At 43.1% G+C, this 23,675-nt stretch overlaps 1 protein-coding gene across 3 annotated transcripts in view; it reads left to right on the forward strand.

Annotated features, from left to right (window-relative positions):
- Nucleotides 1-23,675, forward strand: part of dennd1b (DENN/MADD domain containing 1B) — a 117,823-nt gene that overhangs the window by 85,993 nt on the left and 8,155 nt on the right. For all 3 annotated transcript variants that reach the window (XM_053876541.1, XM_053876550.1, XM_053876559.1), the window contains 6 exons: nucleotides 5,265-5,366; nucleotides 12,938-13,028; nucleotides 14,614-14,654; nucleotides 16,054-16,089; nucleotides 16,609-16,665; nucleotides 18,515-18,604. In XM_053876541.1, coding sequence (XP_053732516.1) covers nucleotides 5,265-5,366; nucleotides 12,938-13,028; nucleotides 14,614-14,654; nucleotides 16,054-16,089; nucleotides 16,609-16,665; nucleotides 18,515-18,604 — 417 coding nt within the window. The remainder of the gene's footprint in view (nucleotides 1-5,264; nucleotides 5,367-12,937; nucleotides 13,029-14,613; nucleotides 14,655-16,053; nucleotides 16,090-16,608; nucleotides 16,666-18,514; nucleotides 18,605-23,675) is intronic.

Consider the following 23,675-nt stretch of genomic DNA (forward strand, 5'->3'; position numbering starts at 1 on the left):
AGGTCCCGGTCCGATGAGGCCAACAGAACAACATCATCTGCAAATAGCAGAGATGAAGTTCTGTGGTTTCCGAACTGGATCCCCTCTGACCTCTGGCTGCGCCTAGAAATTCTGTCCATAAAAGTAATGAACAGAACCGGTGACAAAGGGCAGCCCTGGCGGAGGCCAACATGCACCGGGAACAAGTCTGCCGGCAATGTGAACCATGCTCCTGCTCCGGTCATACAGGGACCGGACAGCCCCTAGCAGAGGGTCCCGCACCCCATATTCCCGGAGCACCCCCCACAGGACATTGCGAGGGACACGGTCGAACGCCTTCTCAAAATCCACAAAGCACATGTGGACTGGTTGGGCGAACTCCCATGAACCCTCGAGCACCCGATGGAGGGTATAGAGCTGGTCCAATGTTCCACGACCGGGGCGAAAACCACACTGTTCCTCCTGGATCTGAGGTTCGACTATTGGCCGAAGTCTCCTCTCTAGTACCCTGGAATAGACCTTTCCAGGGAGGCTGAGGAGTGTGATCCCCCTGTAGTTGGAACACACCCTCTGGTCCCCCTTCTTAAGCAGGGGGACCACCACCCCGGTCTGCCAATCCAGAGGCACTGTCCTCGACTGCCACGCAATGTTGCAGAGACGTGTCAGCCACGACAGCCCTACAACATCCAGGGATTTCAGATACTCGGACGGATCTCATCCACCCCCGGGGCCCTACCACCGAGGAGCTTACGAACAACCTCGGTGACTTCGGCCCGGGTGATGAGAGAGTCGTCCGAATCCTCAGTCCCCGCTTCCTGAATGGAAGACGTGACTGCGGGATTGAGGAGACCCTCGAAGTATTCTTTCCACCGCCCGACAGTCGACCAGTCACCAGTCGAGGTCAGCAATCTCCCCCCCGCACTGTAAACAGCACTGGTGAGGCACTGCTTCCCCCTTCTGAGGCGACGGACGGTTTGCCAGAATTTCTTCGAGGCTGACCAATAGTCCTCCTCCATGGCCTCTCCGAACTCCTCCCAGACCTGAGTTTTTGCCTCCAAGACTGCACGGGAAGAGGCACGCTTGGCCTGCCGGTACAGGTCTGCTGCCTCAGGAGTCCCACAGGCCATCAAGACCCGATAGGACTCCTTCTTCAGCCTGACGGCATCCCTTACTTTTGGTGTCCACCACCGGGTTCGGGGATTGCCGCCACGACAGGCACCGGAGACCTTGCGACCGCAACTACGTGCAGCCGCACTGACAATGGAGGAGGAGAACATGGCCCACTTAGACTCCATGTCACCTACCTCCCTCGGGATCTGGGAGAAACTCTCCCGGAGGTGGGAGTTAAAGATGCCACTGACAGCGGGTTCCGCCAGGCGTTCCCAGCAGACCCTCACAATATGTTTGGGCCTGCCCAGTCTGACCGGCTTCCTCCCCTGCCAGCGGATCACACTCACTACTAGGTGGTGATCGGTTGACAGCTCTGCCCCTCTTTTCACCCGAGTGTCCGAGACACATGGCCGAAGGTCACAAAGTCTATCATAGACCTCTGGCCAAGGGTGTCATGGTGCCATGAGCACTTATGGACACCCTTGTGCTCAAACATGGTGTTCGTTATGGACAAACTGTGGGTGGCACAGAAATCCAGTAGTCGAACACCGCTCAGGTTCAGATCGGGTAGGCCGTTCTTCCCCATCACGCCTCTCCAAGTCTTGCTGTCATTGCCTACGTGGGCGTTGAAGTCTCCCAGTAGAACAATGGAGTCCCCGGGTGGGGCACTGTCAAGTACCCCTCCCAGTGACTCCAAGAAAGCCGGGTAGTCTGCACTGCTGTTCAGCCCGTAGGCCGCGACCGCTGTGAGACACCTGTTCCCAACCCGTAGGCGTAGGGACGCGACCCTCTCGTTCACCGGGGTAAACCCCAACACGAAGCTGCAGAGCTGCGGGGCTATGAGCAAGCCTACGCCAACCTGCCGCCTCTCCCCACGGGCAACTCCAGAAAAGTTGAGGGTCCAGCCTTTCTCGAGGAGTTGGGTTCCAGAGCCCAGGCTGTGCGTGGAGGAGAGCCCGACTATATCTAGCCGGTACCTCTCAACCTCCTGCACAAGCTCAGGCTCTTTCCCCCCCAGCGAAGTGACATTCCATGTTCCAAGAGGCAGAGATTGTCCACACGAACCAGGTCGTCGGGTCCCCCGCCCTCGACTGCCACTAAGTTCTCTTTGCACCCGACCCCTATGACTCCCTCTGTGGGTGGTGGGTTCGCAGGAGAGACGGCCCATGGGCAGAGGCGACCATGGGCCGTCCAGGCGCTTGCATTCAAGCCCCAACCCCAGGCCTGGCTCCAGGGTGGGGCCCTGGCTGTGCCATGCCGGGCGACGTCACAGTCCTTGATGTTGTTGTTTTCATCGGGGCTTCTGAGTCTGTGCCACATTAACCCAAATAAAGAGAGAAAATTGTATACAGCTCCTCTGCGTGAATAACAAGGCTTCCCCAAAAGAAAACAGATTGTTTCAGGAAGTCCTGGTTCTGACCTGGATCCCAGCTCCTAACACTTCAGTTGAGGCGCATTTCATGTGCCTTTTCTTGATGAAGCGGTTGTACTTTGAGCCCCTTCGCGATAGCTGAGCTCCTCACCGTATCATACCCTTACCTGTCATAGTCAGCCTCCCAAAGATACAACTGTCTTCTATATTCTCCTTGTGCAGTGCCTCATGGGTCTTCTTTTTCTTTGATTTCCAACATTCTTGGATTATCCTGCCTCCCCAACCGTCCGACCCGAACTTGACGTTCCTAGTCACTCCCAAAGTAAAACATGAATATAAGTAAATGATTTGTTTCTATTGAATTTGAAGTACTGAAGTTGTTTCTTGACAATTACCACCATGAGTGAAGGAAGGTGCTTCCGTGTGAATTGCAAGACATAATGTGACGTATTAAATCACATGAATATAAAATACATATGATTATTTGAATGAAAGTCGCTGTCACAGTCTCAGGTTCAGTCGATTTCTCACTCGTCTGAAAGATCATGGCTGTTTTGAAGGAAAGTGAGAGGTGTGTTTTCAGACGTGCAGATTTCAGGTGGGCCTGTCGAAGGCACTCAAGTGTCAGAGGAGCTAAAAGAAGTCAAGACATTCCCTTTGAAGATCCCTTTTAGCCACCTTTGGTGTTTTACTCTTCTCTACTAAGCCCCCTGAACAATTCTTTTCTGGGTCTTTTCTGCTTATCAAGTGTGAGTCAGAGCAGAGCAAACTACACCATGTCCTGTTTGTCAAATAGCAAAGCCTTTGTTCCTCTGGCTTTGAGATTAATTGGACTTTGTGGACTCCCAGAGTCAAGATGTTACATTATTGATGCCGTCTCTCTTTTCTCTGTATACCAGCTGTATCTGAACAAACTGCCTCCCCTCGGACAAAAGCACGAGACCCTGTGTGTGTGTGTGTGTGTGTGTGTGTGTGTGTGTGTGTGTGTGTGTGTGTGTGTGTGTGTGTGTGTGTGTGTGTGTGTGTGTGTGTGTGTGTGTGTGTGTGCGTGTGTGCGTGTGTGTGTGCATGTACGTGCGAGTGTGTACATGTGTGTGTGCGCGGCGCCCGCGTGTGCAAGTGTGAATGCTTCTCTCATATTCTTTCATGAAGAATCCTCATGCCCAATCATTTGCACATCAGTATGATGTCTTAACTGGACTCGGCATGGGTACTTAGTGGGACCCTCAATGAGTCGTTATTAACTATTTCTAAAAAAACAAAAGAATCATCCCTCCATGTTCACCCACTTTGTGAGGTCAGGCTGCATAGGCCCTTAGAACCCACCTCATCCAGATCACAATTGATTCCATGAAAAGACTTTCTGTGTTTTCTGGGTCTCTCTTGGATCTCTTGGGTCCACCACCCAGTTGGTCATGTGTGGAGCACCTCACCTTGTCAGAAGGATTCAGGGTAGCCTGACAGCACAGCCCTCCACTGTCTGATTGAGGAGGAGCTGATCCTCACTCTGGCTGTCAGCCTTTCCTGTAAAAATGAAGGTCTCTAGCTTGATGGAGCCAATACATACATCTGTAAAAATAAAAAATTCAGATTAAGTGAATTATCTTTGGCATGCTCATATTTATCACATACAAGTCAAATGCATTGTATGGCCTGGTGTCCACATGATTACCATCAAATGGAACACCAGTTTTGAACATTAGTGAGGAGTGGAGTGTTTTGCGAGGGAACTCTTAAACCTAATCCAATGTTTATGTTATTTTGAAGGCCACAACTGTTGATGGAACGTTTTAACAGGCACGCATCCTAATCCCTTACTGCTTCATGTGGTAAAGTTTCTTCGTGGTAAACATGAAGTCTTGGTGTTAATGGCCATCTCTGTTTGCCATATTAAGATCCCCAACTCTCTGATTCTTTTCAAAATATTTTTTTAAGCTTAATTTATTGGCTTAAAATGTGTTAAATTGACCTTGCTTCTACTTGATCTCCATATTAACGTAACCAATGTAGAGCAGGGTTGATTTTGCTTTTGGTAAGAAGGCTTATATTCGACTTGTGGTTGCCTTTGGTATTCATTGAAAGCCAATTATTTTTCTTGGATACCAGTAACACAGATGCTGCTTTACTGTAGTCTAAGAAGGTGTTGTCTTATCAGTGTGGCCTGAGGCTGCAGGGCCAGTTGGAGACCACTGGGGTTATGAGATTTCAAGTGATGTAAGTGGATAGTTGTTGGAATTTGGGCCAGGCTATCATCCGCCCTGCCCAGAAAATTGGGTTGTGGTGTGTTTTTTTCACACTCCCCCTGTTGTGCTGCAACAAAGCATATTGTTTTTTTTCCCTTCGAATTGAGTTCAACATTGAAATATGTGAGAATTATGTTAATTATGAGAAAGCATGAATATGAAATGACTGCAGAGCATGGCCTGATTGGCTGGTGAAGGTTTTGTTGTCATGCGCTGTGTCTACAGCTCACAGGCCGACAGACATGATGTAAGACACAGTAATCATTTGTTCACATGGAGTTTACTGGGGCTCCGTCGTCTGGACTGAGGGAATTTTGTTCTGCCAGGGGAACTTAACTTCACTTTTCTTCTTTTGCCTCCCTCTTTTCCTTCCCTTTAAGTCCACATTAATGAAGAAATTGGTTGAAATAAGTTCAAAACTCATAATAGAAACAGGCATGACCTGATCACATCAGCATTTCCTCCTGACCTCATTCGCAAATTATGCAAGTATGTGCACAGTGATCCAAAATGAATGGTTAATTCTGATGATGTGCCAATGAAGTATGTGCTGCCCTCAGGGGGAGCCCATTACATTCTGCGAGGAAAGCTTCACGAATCATCGCTCCAGTACCATGAAGAACTTTCTATCCATGGCTGTCAACCTGCAGCTCTTCAAACAGGTACAAACATCTGTCACGCAGTCAGTGTCTTTGTGTGTGTGGCTGCAAAACTGTCTGCTACAAAGAGGAAAACTGAATGGATGCATGTCAGTTTGTGTAAATTAGCACTAGTGGTTTTTTGCTAATCAGTAAGTTATGGAATATTTAGCTGAATTATTTTTTCATCACATAATAAATTGCAGCATATCTGTCTTTTTAATTCATCTCAAGGTTGTTTTGGTGATTATTATTACAGATGCTGGTTGGTCATAGAAGCTCATGAATAATGCCAAGAGCATGTTTTTCAATGAGAAGAGATGATCAAATATAGCTAGAATATGAGTGCCGGCTGCTGGGCCTGGTTTAAACAAAGCAAAAAGACTTGTTGCAATGGTGAAAACAACACTGGTTTGTGAATGCAATAAATGGACCAAATTCATCAGGATTGTTTTACAGGACTGCAAGACAAATGAACAAGCACAAGAAGCACAACATGCAACAATAAATTATGACAGACAATCTCAACAAAATAACAGTGTGCTGCACCCATGTGATAAACACAGGTCAGACACAACAAATTACATTGAGAAACACCTTACATTGAGTCTAAATCCTATAAGCAAGCTGTTAGGCATGTTGTATTCACCACTGCAAAGCAAAAACAAAAAAATCAATGTGTCACTAAATATAAAAAAGAAACACTGAATTACTAAAGCGGTCCTGTCGTGATAATTTTCAGAGGCTTAAAAAATATTGCATTCCCGTGATACTGAGAAGTAAGTTTCTTTTAGAAAACACAAATTTGTCGCCTCTGTCTCAGCACTCGGCAGCGGGCCACGCATTTTACGCTTCGGCCTTCAATAATGTCCTACCCAGTCCTACTTTAATTCATACCTTTCACAATACCGCAATTTAATACACCACAGCTGAAGAAATGGTGTCCACTTACACACTACTGGACATTCCATCATTTCAGTTGTGTACAAAACGACTTCCCGCACATATAAAAATCAATAAACACGCTTCAGCAATTAAACATATCTTTATGCGGTCAAAACCTAAAAATAAAAGGGTATTTTGAATTATCTGTGCTAGTAGTTTTAGTTAGTCCACCAAGAGCAGATGAGCTTGAAATAGATTGTATCTTGTAACTCAATTGGAAAATGGAAGTTTAATATTAAATGAAATCAATAAGAAGGTTGCATTTTGTCCTTTTTATATCACATAGCTTTCAAATGTGGGGCTGTTCTTGGTCCAGCTCACTACAAATCAAATTGTGTTGCAGTTGCACAGGATGAGCTGGAATGGCATGAGGCATAGAGCGCTGGGATCAAAAATGTTTATTGACCCCAGGAAGGTGTTTACGCTGGTTGTCATGCATACATAGCAGTCAGTCCTTTTGGTAACGGCAGGAGCCCGAATTTAAACTTGCTGACATCTCCACTCTTGTGTTATTTATTAGTGGTTACAGGAGTTTCCCTCACCAGCACTCATGCATTCTTAATGTCTTTCCCCAAGCTCCATCCACAATGCTGAACCAAACTGAGGATAATGGCTCAGAGGAAAATGTCTTTTCGCCCCTTGTTCTGGTTTTATGATCTCTGACCTGTGATAGAGGAGTGATTTAACCCCTGGAGTCCTGCACTTGTGGCCTTCAATCAGCCTTTTGTTTCTCTGGCCACTCTGCCCCATCCATAATTTTCCCAGGCAGAGAAGATAGTGATAGCGATAGTTCAAAGAATCCTCCCGACTGGCTTCTGCCTGAGTGGTAATGTTGGGAAAGCAACCCTTATCTCCTCAACCGTACAGGGGATGGGATGCGCTTATCTTTTCACTCCTCTTTCAGCTAGAGTGAGATACCAGAGGTGTACACTGTCTCTGATCTGGCCATGACCCATATCCTCAAGAAGCACATCAATAACTCACTTGTGGCGCAGTTCTCACCCAGTTATAGATTTCTTGTATGTCTGATGCACATAATATAATAAGGAAAGTCATGTTTGTGTGCAGACTCCAAAGATTCATTTTGTAAAACATGAGGAATGTAAAATATCATACAATCTTAGTTGAAAATGTGTAGTTTGTTAAGACATGCAGATTTTTCTTTTTAAAACTTAACGCCTTACATCAGTGGTCGAGAACCTTTTTGACTTGAGAGAGCCAAAAGCCCCACATATTTTAAAATGTGTCAATTTCAAAAGGGAGTAGTTTAATAAGACTGAATTAATGGCTTAACAACATTGTGATAATGTATTTCAATGATGTGCGTAGTACTTTTACTACATATGGTGCTGCGTGGTTTTTTGCTGATGGCTTTGTTGTCTGTTTGATACATGGTGATGTTCTGCACCATACAGGCGTCTAGGCTTCCATCTGTTGTGACGTATGTGACGTGACGGTCATTAGGTGGCATCTTGCCTTTGGGCATTGTTTGGCTCCTTGTGATAACTCTAAACCTCATTTAAAACACATTGTTATCTATCATTATGTACTGCAATCAGTGCACTTTACTCCTCTTCTGATCCTCTCTCCCTGTGCCTCATTAGTTTCTCAAGGTAATCCTTTTTTTAAGCTTCTCCCAACTGGAGCTGGTTTTGGTTCGAGGTGGAACGGTGTCTCATTCCACTGAATTTCCACTGAGCAGTAGGAACCTGGAAGTGGCATGGGTGTGGAGTTGGATGGAACGGATGCCGTTCCGTGGAAATATGCTTACAACAGTCGGCGTTCTGGCAAAAGTCTGAAATAGCATCCTCGCCCTGCTAGTTGTGGGATATTCAGATACATGAACATACATGAGGAAAGCATGGCTCTTTGAGAAGATCGAGTCGTTGTTGTTATTGTTGTGATGATGGTTATGCAGCTGAGGTATGCACAGCAGGATTTGCATCAAGTTGACATACTATGCATAAACTCCTCTGAGCCATCACCTGTTCAAGCTGCAGCATTTACTTTTCTACTTTGGAGTACTAATACTTTGGTTTCAAACATTGCCGGTTTCAGTTGGCTCCAATGCCATTGCTGTGTAAATGAGCTCCACATCTGCTACGAGGCCCTGAGAGCCAGATGCATAGGTTCCCAACCCCCTACCTGACATGTCTAGGTTAATCATGATATAACTGTTGAAATACTGTAGTCATTCATTCATTCAGATCTACAGCGTGTTACTTTATGACAAACACCATTCTTCTTTCTTTTGTGTCATTCTCAGGTTTGCAAGCAAGTGCAATGTTTTAAATTTAACATCCTCTATTACATCCAACTATCCAAATACCCTAACCCAAGTGTAATTTTTACCTTTATGCCAAACAGTTGTAAGACCTATTGGCCAAGAATTGCATGACTACATTTAGCCTTTTAAGATTCACAATACACACACCAAATGGCGACTTCTTGACTGTACACTTACAACAATAATAGCAAGTGGGAGTGGCAGATGTAATGCATTAATAATTACAAAATCACATGATATCAAGGGGTTTACTCCAGCAACATACTGTACAATAATGATAATTGAACTAAAGAACTGCTACATAATTAATGCAATTGCAACAATAAAAATTAAATATCATGGACTATGTGACACAACTAAAACAACTGCTTACCCAAGTAACTTGAAAACAACAAAATTTTTAGCTGTGCCAGTAGTTAATGTAATCAATCCTGTAATGCACAACTGTTAAAGCTACTGCCTTTATTTACATACAAAATAAGTCCATTGAAAACAACTAAGAACTACATCTTAAACTGTATAATTTCCAAGACAAACACCCATCTTAAAACATTATCATGCTGAACCCTTAGAGGACGGTTGTGAGAATTTAATATTATTTATTCAAGGAGGAGACATCAAAGTCTTGATACAAGAGTTTCAGAAACAATTTGAAGACAAATCCATGAAATTATACATGGTGTCACAAATGTGCTTGAATTTTGAGAAGTCTGTAAGATGAGAGTTTGTAGATTGTTCAGTTTGCAGTGACCAGACTGAAACAATTAAAAGGTGCTTAATAATCCTCCTCCTTAATCAGGTTCAACCAATATGCAGGGTGTTGGATTTTCCAGGTCTCCACTAGCAGCAGCTGGATCAGACCTAAATTCAAACCATACTTTGTGCACCACAAGTAGGTGTTGCCTGTTGAGGTGTCAGCGTCCGAGCAGGAAATTGTTTTCGGTGGTTGTCAAAAATGTATTTTGCATTTCTGAGAATTGTATGAGGTGTTACTCTCCAACATATGTGAGTCTCATGGCACCACAAGAGAGGCCAATTAAACCGTTATGATATCACGTTTGATGCTCTGAATATTGCCACTGTTGTATATCACAACTCTCATCTGTCCTCCCACAAGTCATGACTTTCAAGTGACTTATTGTCCATTTTGAGTTGAACCATCTCATCAACACATTTATAGTTACACCAATGTCCAAAAAGCAGTTTTTTTTGTCTTACCTCAAAAGATTTTCTATTCTAAAAGAAGCATTAGTGGGAGAAGCCTCAAGGTTGAATCTGGTTTAATGATATTTTTCTGGTTCTTATCAACTGGCCGCAGCTCCAACACATACAGTATGGAGCAGAAAAATGATTAATTGAGCTCCCAATGGCAAAACACATCGACACACAGCTTTATTGAGTCTGCCTGGGTGGGTTTGGTGTATGATTCACTGCCAGACACCTCTGTTGACAATATACATTCCCGCCACCAATCAATAATCATCCATCTTGTTCGCTGTGTATAAATTTGATTTCTGCTGCACTTTGTAATTCATAACAGATAGATTAGATTTAAAAACAGATCCTAATGCACAATGTGAGGCAGCTGTTGCCACTGGAGCATCGTTGTGGGCCTCAAAATGATTGATTCAACTATTTTCCCCCTGTACAGTACATATGTCAACCTTTTTCTCATCTGATATTAAAGACAAGCCGACCTAAATGCAGGGCAATGAAAATAAAACTGGACAACCTTTTATTAGCTGCTGTGATAATGTTGCAATCCGATTCAAGACATGTACCACTTGCTATCTTGAACTGGCTCATCCTGATTTAGATCTCCTTTCACATTATGACCACAAAATGCCTGGGCAACTCAATACTGATGTGCAACTTTGTACATTAACCCTGGTGATCACCTTCTGGATTGCTAATAAATAGCGCTCTCTATTCTAAATGGAGAAATATTCATGGGAGCCACTGACATGTTCATGCTAAACTGCTCCAGAATCGTGGTCCAGCTTGTAGAACTTCAAAAAAGCTGGTGAGAAAGTAGGTTTGTTTTAACCAGGATCTTAAGTTGCTTTAATAACATTTGTTAACTAGCATACTAACCCCTACCCCATAGCCCCTTGATATTTTCATAGTGTTTTTTAGATGTTTTTTAAACCCTGATGGAGTAGATTAACCCACATATAGACCTGGCAGAAATACTGAGTAACTACCAATGCTTTGGGCACTTCAGTGTGTAAAAGGGATATGTAAATTCTGTAAATATGTAAATAGCTGCCACTGCAGCAGGCTTGTGTTGATAGCAGAAAATAGTTCTGTTGGGCTTTCTCCTTGGACATTAGTTTCTGAACATGATCCAACCCAGATCCCTGTGTTTCTCTGCTGTCAAAGGAATTTGTCTCTAAATGGTCTTGTAACCAGCTGAGGTCGGGCAGAGCCATAAACCCAAATCCGGCCTTCAAACACTCGTCTGACTGCCCTCACTTTTCACAATATCCTGTCAAGTCTCCACTCTTTAAGGACCACGATTCCACAAATAGAATCCAGGTCGCTAAAATTTAATTTCCTATAAGCTTAATCAATTAACCTCTTAAGAGACCAAATCCGGTTTTCAGGTCCACAATACCAGTTGAAATAAATCTGGCTGCCTTGTCTGACCGGTTGGGGAGTCGGGGTGCTGGAAACCAGATGGAGAAGTCCCAGTCAGCACTGTCTGCAGTGAGAACGCTGCAGGAAATAAAACATGTTGAGGTTGTTTCCAAAAGGAAACTAAACATGTCTGAAAACACATTTATGGTCTGAAAATCTAATTCAAATGTCTTGGCAGCATTTCTAATATTTACGTGATCCATGTATTCCTGATGATGCCGAGCACAAAAGCTGCAGGCATTGTTGTAATAATAAAGTTATAAAATCCGGGCTCCAGCATCAACCACCCTCGAAATTAGCATGGTAGTTTAAAACAAAGGAAACGGAGTATGAGCTCCTTCATTATTGTTTGGAATTGTTTTTAGTGTGTTGATTCCAGTCAGCCATTGTTGAGCAAAGTCTAATTAACAGTCACCCAGAATGTGTCCTCTGAGCAAGGGAGGCGGCAGGGTAAGTGAAGTCTTGGTGAGGTGATTTGGGTCCATTATCTGCACTAATTGGAGCATCCTCGTGGTGGAGCAGAGGCTTGGACTTGCAGTCTCATTAGAACACCTGAATGATGAGTCTCGTGACCAGAGGAGTGGGTGGTAAGGGCGTCAGAGGCTAGTTAGCGAGATGTCCCTCTGCATGCAATCTCCCAAACACCCTACATTATTGTCATAGCCTGGACGCACTTCCTGGGCTCATCACAAGATAGTAGATCATTTAAATTAATAATAGGCTTCTGCTCCATACCTATGCCCAGTTGGCTGACTTGAATCATCAGAAAAATTTGGGGCTCTCCACCTCCTCATTAATAAGAAGTCATCCTGGCACCCAGGATTGCATTGCATTTGTGCTATACAGTAGATGTAACTTAGTCCAAGCATCACAGAAGTGGGCACAGGACACGTCAGTAGTGAGGATGGCCATGATGTGTGGTGTGGAGCAGACATGGAGATAGCAGAGATAAAGCTACGTAGGAAGAAGAGGAAGACAACCCATAAGCTTCATGGTTGTGGTGAATGTGACCATAGAGGAAGAAAACACAATTGCAAGTGAATAGGGAACAGGCTTGTTTCATGATGATTCTTGTTTTATTTATTTTATTATTGACATGATCGTTTTGTCTTTCAATGGAACGCAATTTGGGTATTTCCTGGCTTGCCTCGTTTTTGATGATTATTGTCCACATGTGGTGATGGTACATGCCTTTCTGGCAGGACATAAAGAGCTCTTATTAGACTCTAAATTGCCCTTGAGTGTGATGGTTTCGTTTGCTATTGCCCCCCAAACTCTCAGGGTTGACCAAGAGTGCATGATGGTGCTGCACACATTGCAAGTCTCTGACCCCTCCAGGTTGTTGCTAAATAAAATAATCATCATAATTAGGTATTCATGAAGAAGCAAGTTCGACTGATGGGACTCTCACATTCGCATCATTCCCTGTCGGGCACTTTATTAATGAGAATGAGTTTTATGTGTTGGAGCGGGAGGAAATTAAATTTCCTCGTGTCTCAGACGGTGGGCAGCATGTCGTCTGCAGCTCTAATCCCTCACCTGCTCTGCATTACTGAATCCCTATTACCTGCAACCCACCCAATCTTAGGATGTAGTTTCCGTCAGGTAGGATTAATGGCCCTACTGCTGCTAACCAAGTGTTTGAATCTGTCTATATCTGTGTCTCTCCATTACCCCTCCTCCCTCCTGTCTTTAATAAGCAACTTGTAATTCATGGTTCCAGTTCATCGATGGACGATTGGCCAAATTGAACGCAGGCCGTGGCTTCAGCGACGTGTTTGAAGAAGAGATCACAGAGGGGGGCTTCTGTGGAAGTGAGTAGTGCCAGACCTGTCCATGAATTGGTCAGATTATATTTAGCTGCAGTATTTCACTCTGCAAATGTTCTAACCACACACCATCACTTGTTTGTGAGACAGAAAACAACATGAAACTTTCTTAATCATCTTTTGTCATCACGGACAAGAATGTTCAACCCAACAAATGCCAGTTTAATTCATGTCACTTGCTATGTAAGGGGAAAAGCAGCAAAAATCTGCTTATTTTTTCTATAAAACAAATATTTCTCCACTGTGGGATAACGTTTTCCAAATCTGTGTGGGACATGTAAAATTTCCAAAATATTGACTGTGATCTATTTTTAGTTTTTCTAATTTAATATTTGCTGATTGAGGATCTTGAAGGCACAAAAAGGACTGTGTTTACTAAAAACATGATTAAATAATGCTAGAATGCTCCAGATTATGTTCACCTTTTCTCTCTGTCAAAGCCATTACTGAAAGCCAAAACAATACCCTTGACAACACAATAATTCCAGTCACACCTTGACCGACCTCATAATCTGACTCTAACTGAAGAGTCTAAAGACATTCCTCAAGATGACTAAAATGTTTTTTAATTAGTTTTTCAAGCGATTACCACCCAGCTGGATGAGTTTGGGAAGTGAATGAGAAGGTGGCAGCTGGTGGCAGCTGGTGGATGACATAGTTTACCAGAGGCATGAACTGGATCACCCTTGATAGTTGAGAGAGTGGCAACACGGCGGCCTAGTGGTTAGCACTCTCGCCTTGCAGCAAGAAGGTTGCGGGTTCAGTGCCCGGGTCGTACCACCTGCATGGAGTTTGCATGTTCTTTCCGTGTGGGTTCTTTGGTTTCCTCCAAAAGACGTTCTCACTAGGTTACTATTGGACACTTAAATATTGTCCCTAGATGTGTGCGTGTATTCCCACCTCTGACTGCTGGGGTAGGATCCAAGCACACCCGCAACCCTGAACAGGACTAAGCGACGATGTACGTATGTAGTTGAGAGGATGCAGGGCTCTGCTTTTTTTTTTTTTTTACAACGGAGCTATCTTCAGTTTTAATACCAATGAAAATACAAATAAAATATAATATAGCTGAAGTAGCAGTTGAGAAAGAGGACCAAGGTACCCCCAAGATTCATCATGTACTTAGACCCGCATGCGTTCGTCTTAGAGGCGAGGCTAAAGGAGGTGGCCCTCCAGCCCTGTTTTTCTAAACCCTGCCAACATGCCCAAGCCACTTCATCGTCTCCTCGTTACTCGGCATCTTAAATCATGTCCATCAAAACTCAAAGAAGGGCCAACATTGACAGATGCAGCACAAGTATGTGATCACAAAGATCAATTGTGGCGTGCCAAATCTGATGAAAACTTGGTTAGCTGGAGCCGTTTTTGAGGTGGAAAAAAGTGAACAAAGCAAAATACAAAGTTTCAATCCTAACCCTTGCAATTTTTTTCTCGTTTACAAGAAGAATTTGATTTCAGTTGCTCTAGTGCTATTTTATCAATTTCAGCATGTGGCAGACAATATCCATTTGCAAGTTTTCTCTATAAATCCAAAAATGTTTAATTCATATTTTCTGTTTTGTTTTCTCAGGCAACTCCAGGTCTTATCAGCAGTGGATGCACACAGTAAAGGTATTCATATGATTCCCTGCCTGTCATTTAATCTTTTATCTGCTGCTTTTTTATGTTTCCTTTCCCTTTTTTATTTTACTGGAGTTCTATTTAATTAAAAGTGTGATTGACATGACTCAGCGTTTGAAGTGTCTGTGTTGCAAGCGGCGCGAAGAGGCCGCCGAACGTTACACATCCAGCTTGGTTTGTGAAGCGGCGCATGGAGCAGGACAGTGGAGACAGAAAGACAGACAGGCAGGGAAGATAGGAGGGAGACAGAATGATTTGACGAGATAGGACGCCCTCCGACATGACATGTTGATCTGGCAGCAAACACAGGCGTTACTCCACTAAAATCAGTCCAAGAACATCGATTGCTCTTCCTCTATTCTTTTCCCTTCCTCTTATTTCTACCTTTTCCTCTCTGCCACCCCCAACGTCCGTCTCTTTCTCTCTCACCGACTATCCTTCGCGCTCTCTCTTTCTCTTTTTCTCCCCTGCTGCCAGTTGTGGCTGAATTAGTTCTCTGGAGTGCTCTTCAAAGGTTTGCTAAAGTTCACATTTCCTGACTGACAGGGATCTATGTACAGGAAGGGCCTTCACCTCTCTCTCTCCATCTCTTCCACTTCCCCCTGCAGACTTCTGAAATGCTGTCTGCCATTTTCTCTTTTTGGCCATTAGGGTGACGCTTTGTGCTTACACTAAAGTCCCAACTGAGAGTAAGACAGAGACGCCAAAATAATTAGTGATACTGCAACCGCTTGTGAGCGGAAACTCTGTCTTTTCATTATATACTGTAGCTGCAGATTTCTCTTTTCCAAGGGTCTTGAGGTTTTCCATGGGTCGTGAGGTTGATGTTTCGCCCAAGGTCGCCGGTGTTTCACTTGAGCAGCTGTTTACTGCGGACAGATCTGCAGCCTGAATTTTCTGAATGCAAAAAATATTTTGGAAGGATTGTCAACAAAATAGAGAATCAAATGTCTACCTTCTATTGGTTGCATATCCCATAATCACCCCACCCTGGGGCGGTGCAGGAAGTAAGGTGCTAAAGTCTGTGGCTCCACTCCTAGCTCCATCCAGATGACCAATTTTTCCTTTAGATCTCAAAGGGAAACCCTCTGCAAATAAAACAAGCACAATAGTTTTCGTTCTTCCCTCTGTCTTTTCTCAGCTTGTGGGTCACACTTACCTTCATTCTTTGCTTAACAAGTGTCTTTGCTTTGTATTTTCAAGGACCTAAAAATAACTCATGGGTTACGTTTAGAATTCCATTTTGTAATGAGTGGTGCAATAAATACTTGCTCTCAGTTTTTGCGTGAGGGCGGAATGAATAAAGACAAAGGGCTGTTTGTGGCCCCCGGGCCATACTTTGCCCAGGTCTGTTCTAAGTGAATTAATTGGTTTGTGTTTCTCTTAACAGAGAGGAGGAGCTCTATTCAACACAGCTGTGACAAAGGTGTGTTTTCAGCGTTCCGTGCTTTTCTGCTGTTAAATCTGACTTTTGCTGCCAAAGCTGCAGCACTTGTGGCCTGTGGTTCTGGTCTACAGTGGTCAATACTAAGCTGAAGTGGTCATAGAAGGATGAGGGGCCACAAGGCTCTATTGTAAGATAAGATTTATCGCTCTATCCAGCATGCTCTATTTAATGAGAAAATACCTGGCAGCACCCAGTTCAACAAGGACTTCAGGACTGATCATCGTTCTGTGATGACCAGCTGTGTAATCGATCTCAACACAGTCCAATCTTCATGTACACCAGTTAGCCTTGTGCTTAATACCCTACAGCATCTTTGTTCCCAGTGTCAAAGGTGATCACTTTACTTTGGTGTCAGTGCACAGCCATCGTTCTGCTTGTTTTTGTGTGATAGTGATCAAAGTATATTTTCATGTGCCTGGAACCCAGAGCAGAATGTCAGTATGTTTATTTCATTAATAGACTGTGTATCTGTGTCCACGGTGTTGTTCTCCCTCTCAGGCCAAGAGTCATGCCAAGAGGGGCATCCGGGATATTAAGGGCAGACTCAAAGCAAGGGTAAGCAGCATGACCCTGTACTCCGTTTGTTCCTTGTTGAATATTATCCAAAGGCCTGTTGGTCGACGTGTGGTTTATAGAAGCGGGCAGGAACGCTACTTTACATGGAGAGTGTGATTGTGATCCTGGGGACTTTTAATTGCTGTTGAAGTCTACTTAGCTTTGTTCATGTCTCTACATTTTTAACCAACGCCCCTCTGGCTATGGTCTGTCATGTCATACAAACCCATCTTCCTTTTTTATTGTCTGCATATTTCAGCAACAACGGTGTGATTTCATCAAAGCTAATGTAATGAGGTGTATGTTTCCATAACCCTGATGGATTTGATAAGGCAACAGCAGTTTGATCTGTCAGCGGGAACCCAAACACAGAGAGGGCACTGATGATACAGTTTTACACACACACACACACACACACACACACACACACACACACACACACACACACACACACACACACACACACACACACACACACACACACACACACACACACACACACACACACACACACACACACACTTAGACAGTCACAACATACACATTTCAGAGGTTTGGGAGGAATGAAAAAAAGTCACATGAATTAAAATTTCCATTAAAGCTCATGCATAATTTGCTTCTTGATCTTACCTTAGCGTGTTTAAGCTACTTGTCTCTAAATTAAGTTAGTGAGACACAAGCACATATCTTTAGTTGCATGTTGAGTTGAGTGTATAGTCAAGTGTTAGCATGGTAACAATATGTAAGCAAAACATTTTAAAATTATATATTCACTTGATTCTGAATTATGTTACAATTGACAATTGGACTTTTTCGGGACGGTGTGTAACAAGCATGAATTCCTGTTTCCATTTTTTGCATATATAACATCACCTGGACGAGCTGGCGAGCTTCATACTCTTTAAATCCACTTGACTTGTACATGTAATGCCACCATTCATATGGAGTGGTTTTGAAGAGCAGAGTCGATTTATGTCTGATTTACAGCCATTCAACTTTCTGGACTGGTTTATGACGCTTTACAAAAAGGCTTGTGTTCATTACTCTTCTTCAGCCAGCAGCAGTCCCTGCCAATAGATATAAAGCAATTAGTTAGAATATTTGAAGTTAAGTTTTGTGTAAATATAAAACTTAGCTTGTTGTTTTCAATTGAAGATAATGGAGATTTTATCTGCACCTCTGCCAGCACCATAGCATGAGCTGTATTGGTAAACCCACATTGTTAGTTTCTCCGTCCAAATGTTACTGTGGTCAAAACAACCTGTTTTTTAGCAGTTGGTACGATTAAAACGGCTTCAGAGACTTAAGAGGTCTTGTCAGTTCCTTCTTTGAGGTGGACTAAAGTGGGGATGTATGAAAAATGTGATGCATTTCAAACATCAAACATTTATGTATCGATTGCCTCCCACTTTTTGGAGCCTATCACTGGCAGGGGACACCCTGGCCGACCACCTCTTCACTTAACCTCTGTATGACTGTGGGAGGAAAGCTGAGGCATGGCGGACAGTCAAGCTCATTGTTTGTACTTGTTTGATACTCAGTACTTTTTAACACTTGTAATATCTTTGCTAGACCAGTAACAAAGAATGATAAGATGATTCGCAGCACACATATGTGACAAAGATGCTGTTAAGCCGAGTTTTTTGAAATCATGTTAAATATTTACAACAACTAGATCTTTCACATTGACTTGACCCCTCATCAGAATAGATGTATCTTAGTGTTTGTGGAAGATAGATCAATCTTTTGTTGTTTATAGTTGATCAGATTATCCAAAATACTGAACACCAAATACACCGTCTGTCTATGCTGCGTCCTGTGTATCTCATTTATTATTTGTCACAATCAGGAGGAGGAAGAAGAGGGGGTGATGGTCTGTGCAGGTTCACCCACCAGCACCAAGAGCCTGTCTCCAAGGAGACTACAGAAGATGAAACGGGTATGACATGCACACACACTAACACTGAATGAGTTAACTGCTGCTGTGTTGATCATTCCTAAGCTCGTTTTTCTTTCTGTCCACTCCCTCTATACCACATCTCCTCATCTATACCTTGTTTTATCTCCTTCACAACTGTTATTGGAGGCACACGTCTTTGATGAGGTGCCAGCAGTAGCAATAAGCATTTTCTTTCTTTCAACATGCACGCAGTGTGCATTCAGTGTGTTTCTGTGAACAGCATGGACAGTAGACGCGGCTCATCTGCTGGTCAGCATTTCCTCTGAAGAATCTGCTTGTGCATCATAAGTGGAGAGTTTTTTTTTTCTTTTCAGCTGCGAGCAAAATCTACACATTTATCAATATATTCATCAAGAGTTTGAACAGTGAAATGTGCTGCCATGTACACCAATACTATATTTAGCTTGTGATGTTGTGTAGACACACTTGAAAGAGATACAACCAGTAAAAAAGAGACGTGAAAAAGCCTCCTCAATCTCAATATTGCAGTCGCAGGCATGTCGGCACACACTTTTAAAACACAAGTAAAAATCTGTTTTGTGCAGACACTTTTCTTTGGATATAAGGTGAAATACGGACAACTACTGCCACTGAATCCACTACTGCTACTGCTACTACTACAACAACTACAACTTCCACAGTTAATGCTCCACTACTTTCACCGACTTCCATGATTGCCACCACCACGCTGCTATTGCCAATCAGGATGCCATGTTTCCGAGTAGCTCCCCGCCACATGTTTTGATACTGCATCTGCAAAACCACAGATTGTTGACCTGTTAATAAACACAGCTGAATGATGGTTCATAAATTTCAACTGAATCAACAACAATGCCAAGATTTCACATTCATGAGCTTTGTTTGAGATGATGTCAAGTGGAGTCACAGGAATCATAGTTGGAAAGGAAACCACCAGTTTTCATGTTGCTGGTCCAACAAATGTTGATCCTGTCCGAATCATTTTGGAAACACCCTTCAGTTAATCACAGCGTCCCTTTTTCTAACCACAAAGGAACAGCTTCTGTAAACCCGTCACAAAAAAAATAAAGTGACATTTTTGTCTCTCATGTAAGAATATGATGATGAGGAGGCCTCGCTGTCTCTAATTAGTCTTGCTCCTGTGTCTGTGTGTGTCTGTGTGTCAGTGTGTGTGCGCCGCGTGCGTCTGTGTGTGTATGTGTGTGCACACCCGTGTGTGCACGCCCGTGTGTGTGTGTGTGTGTGTGTGTGTGTGTGTGTGTGTGTGTGTGTGTGTGTGTGTGTGTGTGTGTGTGTGTGTGTGTGTGTGTGTGATGAGGCCGGAGACTCAGACGAAGGTGTGACGGCCGCTGTGGAGAGAAACGGCAATTAGAGCTTTTCCGAAAAGGCTTCCTTGGACACCCCCAACATCTACACAAAAGACAGGCCAGATTAACAGTTAACATTCAATTGATGTCCACACACACACACACACACACACACGTGTCCATGCCATTAAGGCCTGCTCATCGCTGCAGTAACGGGTCCCTAGAGACCAGTGAAGGAAGACTGGACTCTGGATTTTATCTCCCCAAGCACTGGTTTAGTGTGTTTTTATTATCATCCATCAGTTGTTATTCAGCTTGTCTTGTCTGCTCACAGCGCTTACTTATCCTTCATTCCCCAGGTAGATCAGTATTTTGCCTCCACCCATACACAGTTAAGCCTTCTCCAACCCTCCTGGGTTTTTGTTTTCTTGTCTCCAGCCCTGACAATCCACAATTCTGTTCCGTCAACCCAAACAAACACTGCGCGTAGACAAACTATTCTTCACCGCCTGTCAGCCTGCAGCACTCTTGACTGATTTCTGCTACGGAGAGATTCTGATGCAGGAGCTTATTTTTGAATAACTTCATTTAACATATGTAATAATCAGTGGTTGCTTTCCTTACCACCTCAGTGTCTTCTGATGATCCGGTGCCTATGCTAACAGTCCCCAGTCCTGACTTATAAACTATACTGACTGTAAAAACTTATGTACAGTATTTCTGCTCTCAGCATGTGAACCAGGTGTTCATGCTGCAGAAATTGATCACAGTGGGACTCACCTGGTTAAATAAGGGTTAAGTATAATGAAAAACTGTGCCCTTTATTCTGGAGCTGCCCACACACAGACCGTAGCTGCTACTTTCTGCCTTCCTGTCAACACCATATAAATATGTATGCCAAATAAATGAACGTTTGTGGTGACATGCGCAATTATTTTCTGATAGCAAGTGAACTTAAACGTGGTAGTGGCCAGAAACCATGTGTAGATATGCTTAAAACACTGCATGAGCTGAAGCCAAGAAGGATAATCTCCACTACTAAACTAGATTTTTATTATATGTGTTGACCAAAATTGCTCATGGGTTGGTGATGCACCATTCCAGCAATGTGGTCCCAAACCCCACTTTTCCAGTTTTGCGCTATATTTTATTTTATTTGTTTTTTTCACAATTTTTTAGTAGAAGTTATAATGTTTGCTAGTACATCAATGCTTTGAAAAACGACGAGACGATGGAAGAATTCAAAGCAAATAAAAATGCAATGTTCCAATAATAATAATAATTTTTAAAAAATGCAAGTAAAAAAGAAGAGCATATAGAGCTTATGTAGCCACAAAGTAATTATTGTAAAAAGTTCGAAGTAAAAAGAAAAACACCAAAAAAGCCCTCAATTAAAAATGTATGATTATGACTGCCTTAAACAGGTTTCATTGCTCGTATGTTAAAACGACCAGCATTTATCTGGAGTTGATGTGTCCTCAGGTGACCTTCACAAGTGTTTAATTCCTTTGACTGGGTGGCCAACAAAAGGCTTCTACCTTCTGTGTAAATCTCCGAACATTCAACACAAATCTGATAAAAGACATTCTGTCTCTGAACAAAAACACCTGATTTTTTTTTCTTCCCTGGTCTATTTTTCTTAAAACGAATACCCCTCTTTGTGTCCTTGAGCTGATCTGGGAGTTTCTCCTTTAATTAATCATTGCAGTGCAAAGCAATGAGAGTAATGAGATTCAGATTCTATTTGATCAGCCAACACACCAAAGTGCTGCTGTCACACGCGCACATATTCCAGCCGTACCTGCCGATGTGGGTGATTTGTTGTGTTTGGTGAACTTGTTGATTAAGAATGTAGGAGTAATCCTTTCGTTTGACGGAAACGAGACGAGAGTTAGGCCACTGACTCCTTGTCTGATGCGGCAAGTATTGTTCTGGCTACGGTGTGTTTTTTTGTTGTGCTGATGCTTTTGGGAGCCTCTAAGAGCCATATCTTTGATTCTTTGTGAATATGTGCGCAAGTGTGGACAAACAAGAGTTTTAACAGCTGGCCTCAGGTGGAGAGGCAGCACAGCGACGGATGTAAAGTGGTCGACAGGTCAGCACAGTGTAATGGACAGTGACAGCCAGCAGAAGAGTGGATGGGCCTGCCGCAGGCTGCGGGCTCCTCAGGTGCTCCTGCCAGTCTGGAGGCAGCCTCACTGTGGAGGTGGATATGGAGCACCGATGTTTGACATGACTTTTTCTCCATTAAAGGCACCCATATCAATTTTACTGGGCAGCTGCTTCAGTCAGCATGCGAGACTGAAGAGATGTAGAAAGGCAACAAGAAACTGTACATGCACGCTCTAATAATCGTAAACTATCAATATTTATCTTCAAATAGCTTAAACAGCGCAGTGGCACAGTCTACCAAGTCACTATTTCTTTGACATCAGATTTATATCACACAAGAGCATTTGCAATGGACATATTAGAGCTGCAATCTTGGTGCCGCTCCATTGCTTATGAGTTGTTGACAATTTCACTACTGCAAACAATATCTCTTGAAAGTGACCTGAGAGCCACTGATGAAAACGTCTCAGACACTCTGCAGAAAGACAATAATTTACATCAGAAAATAGTCCACCTCTAAGATGTGTATAAATTCCTAAATAACCACATCTAGAGTTGTGTGTTTGTGTCGATGTTTTAGCAATTGATAAATTAATTTACACCAAAGTTATGTGTATATTTATAGTTTGCCAATGACCTATATGAGTGCTGTAATGCAATATATACACCGCAAAAACACAGTTTTGTCATTAAAATAAACACAGTCGTGTGCTTACGCATTTGACAACCGCCATGCAAATTAATTAAATGAACAGTGACATCCTTAATAGTGGAGAGGCAGACTAGCTAATTCATACTTACGTGAATATACATTCAGATGATGATGGCACGCTGTTGACCTGTCACAGAAGGAGCCTTGCATTTTGAGTCTTCTCCTTTCAACACTGAAACCAAAGTGCCATCTGCTGGTCACCCTTTAGTACTGCAGCCGCACCACCTTCAAAAAAAAAGGCTGTCACTGGTGCATTTGCATGGTGAGTTAAGCACACTTTTCTTTTTCATCGTGTCTCCTGGTTAAACAGAAAGGAAGTGAGCTTTCAGTGTGAGCCAGTTGGACGGAGGAGCGGTGTCCCTCCTTCCCATCTTTTGAGTGAGCAGCTCATATACTTGGCTCCATCTCTCCCCCAAGGTTTGTTTGCATTTTCCAAGCATCTCTTTACGTAGCATGCCAAGCTGTGAGATCAGTGCCCGCTGGTATGAAATCTATAATGTGTATGTCATTTTAAAGTCCATTAGTCTTTGGCCCAGCCACAGAGCGGCAGAGTAGTTCTACATAACTGTTCCTGCTGGGACCCTGCTGGGGGAAAGTTTGTTCCATTAAATGTTGCAGTTTTAAGAGAGTGTGATGACTATTTTCCTCTGGTAATTGCACCATTTTTGTCTTATGTCAATGCTGCTGACTTTTGCAGGCCTCTGCAAGGTTTATGTCTGACTTCTTTTAAACAGTAGCAGCAAGGAGAAATTATTTTAAATTAGTAATATTTTGAGAAAAAAAAATATATATATATATAACAACAAACAAAGGTACAGATAAACGTGGCTGGTTAATGCTTTGGGTTTTTACTTTGTACCTTTATCTTATATTCTTTCACCAATAAAATAGAACCCATGTGTTCTGTACTTTGACAACTTCTTTTTCATGTTTTTACCTT

The sequence above is a fragment of the Synchiropus splendidus genome, chromosome 1, assembly GCF_027744825.2.
Source record: "Synchiropus splendidus isolate RoL2022-P1 chromosome 1, RoL_Sspl_1.0, whole genome shotgun sequence".
NCBI classification, from domain to species: Eukaryota; Metazoa; Chordata; class Actinopteri; order Syngnathiformes; family Callionymidae; genus Synchiropus; species Synchiropus splendidus.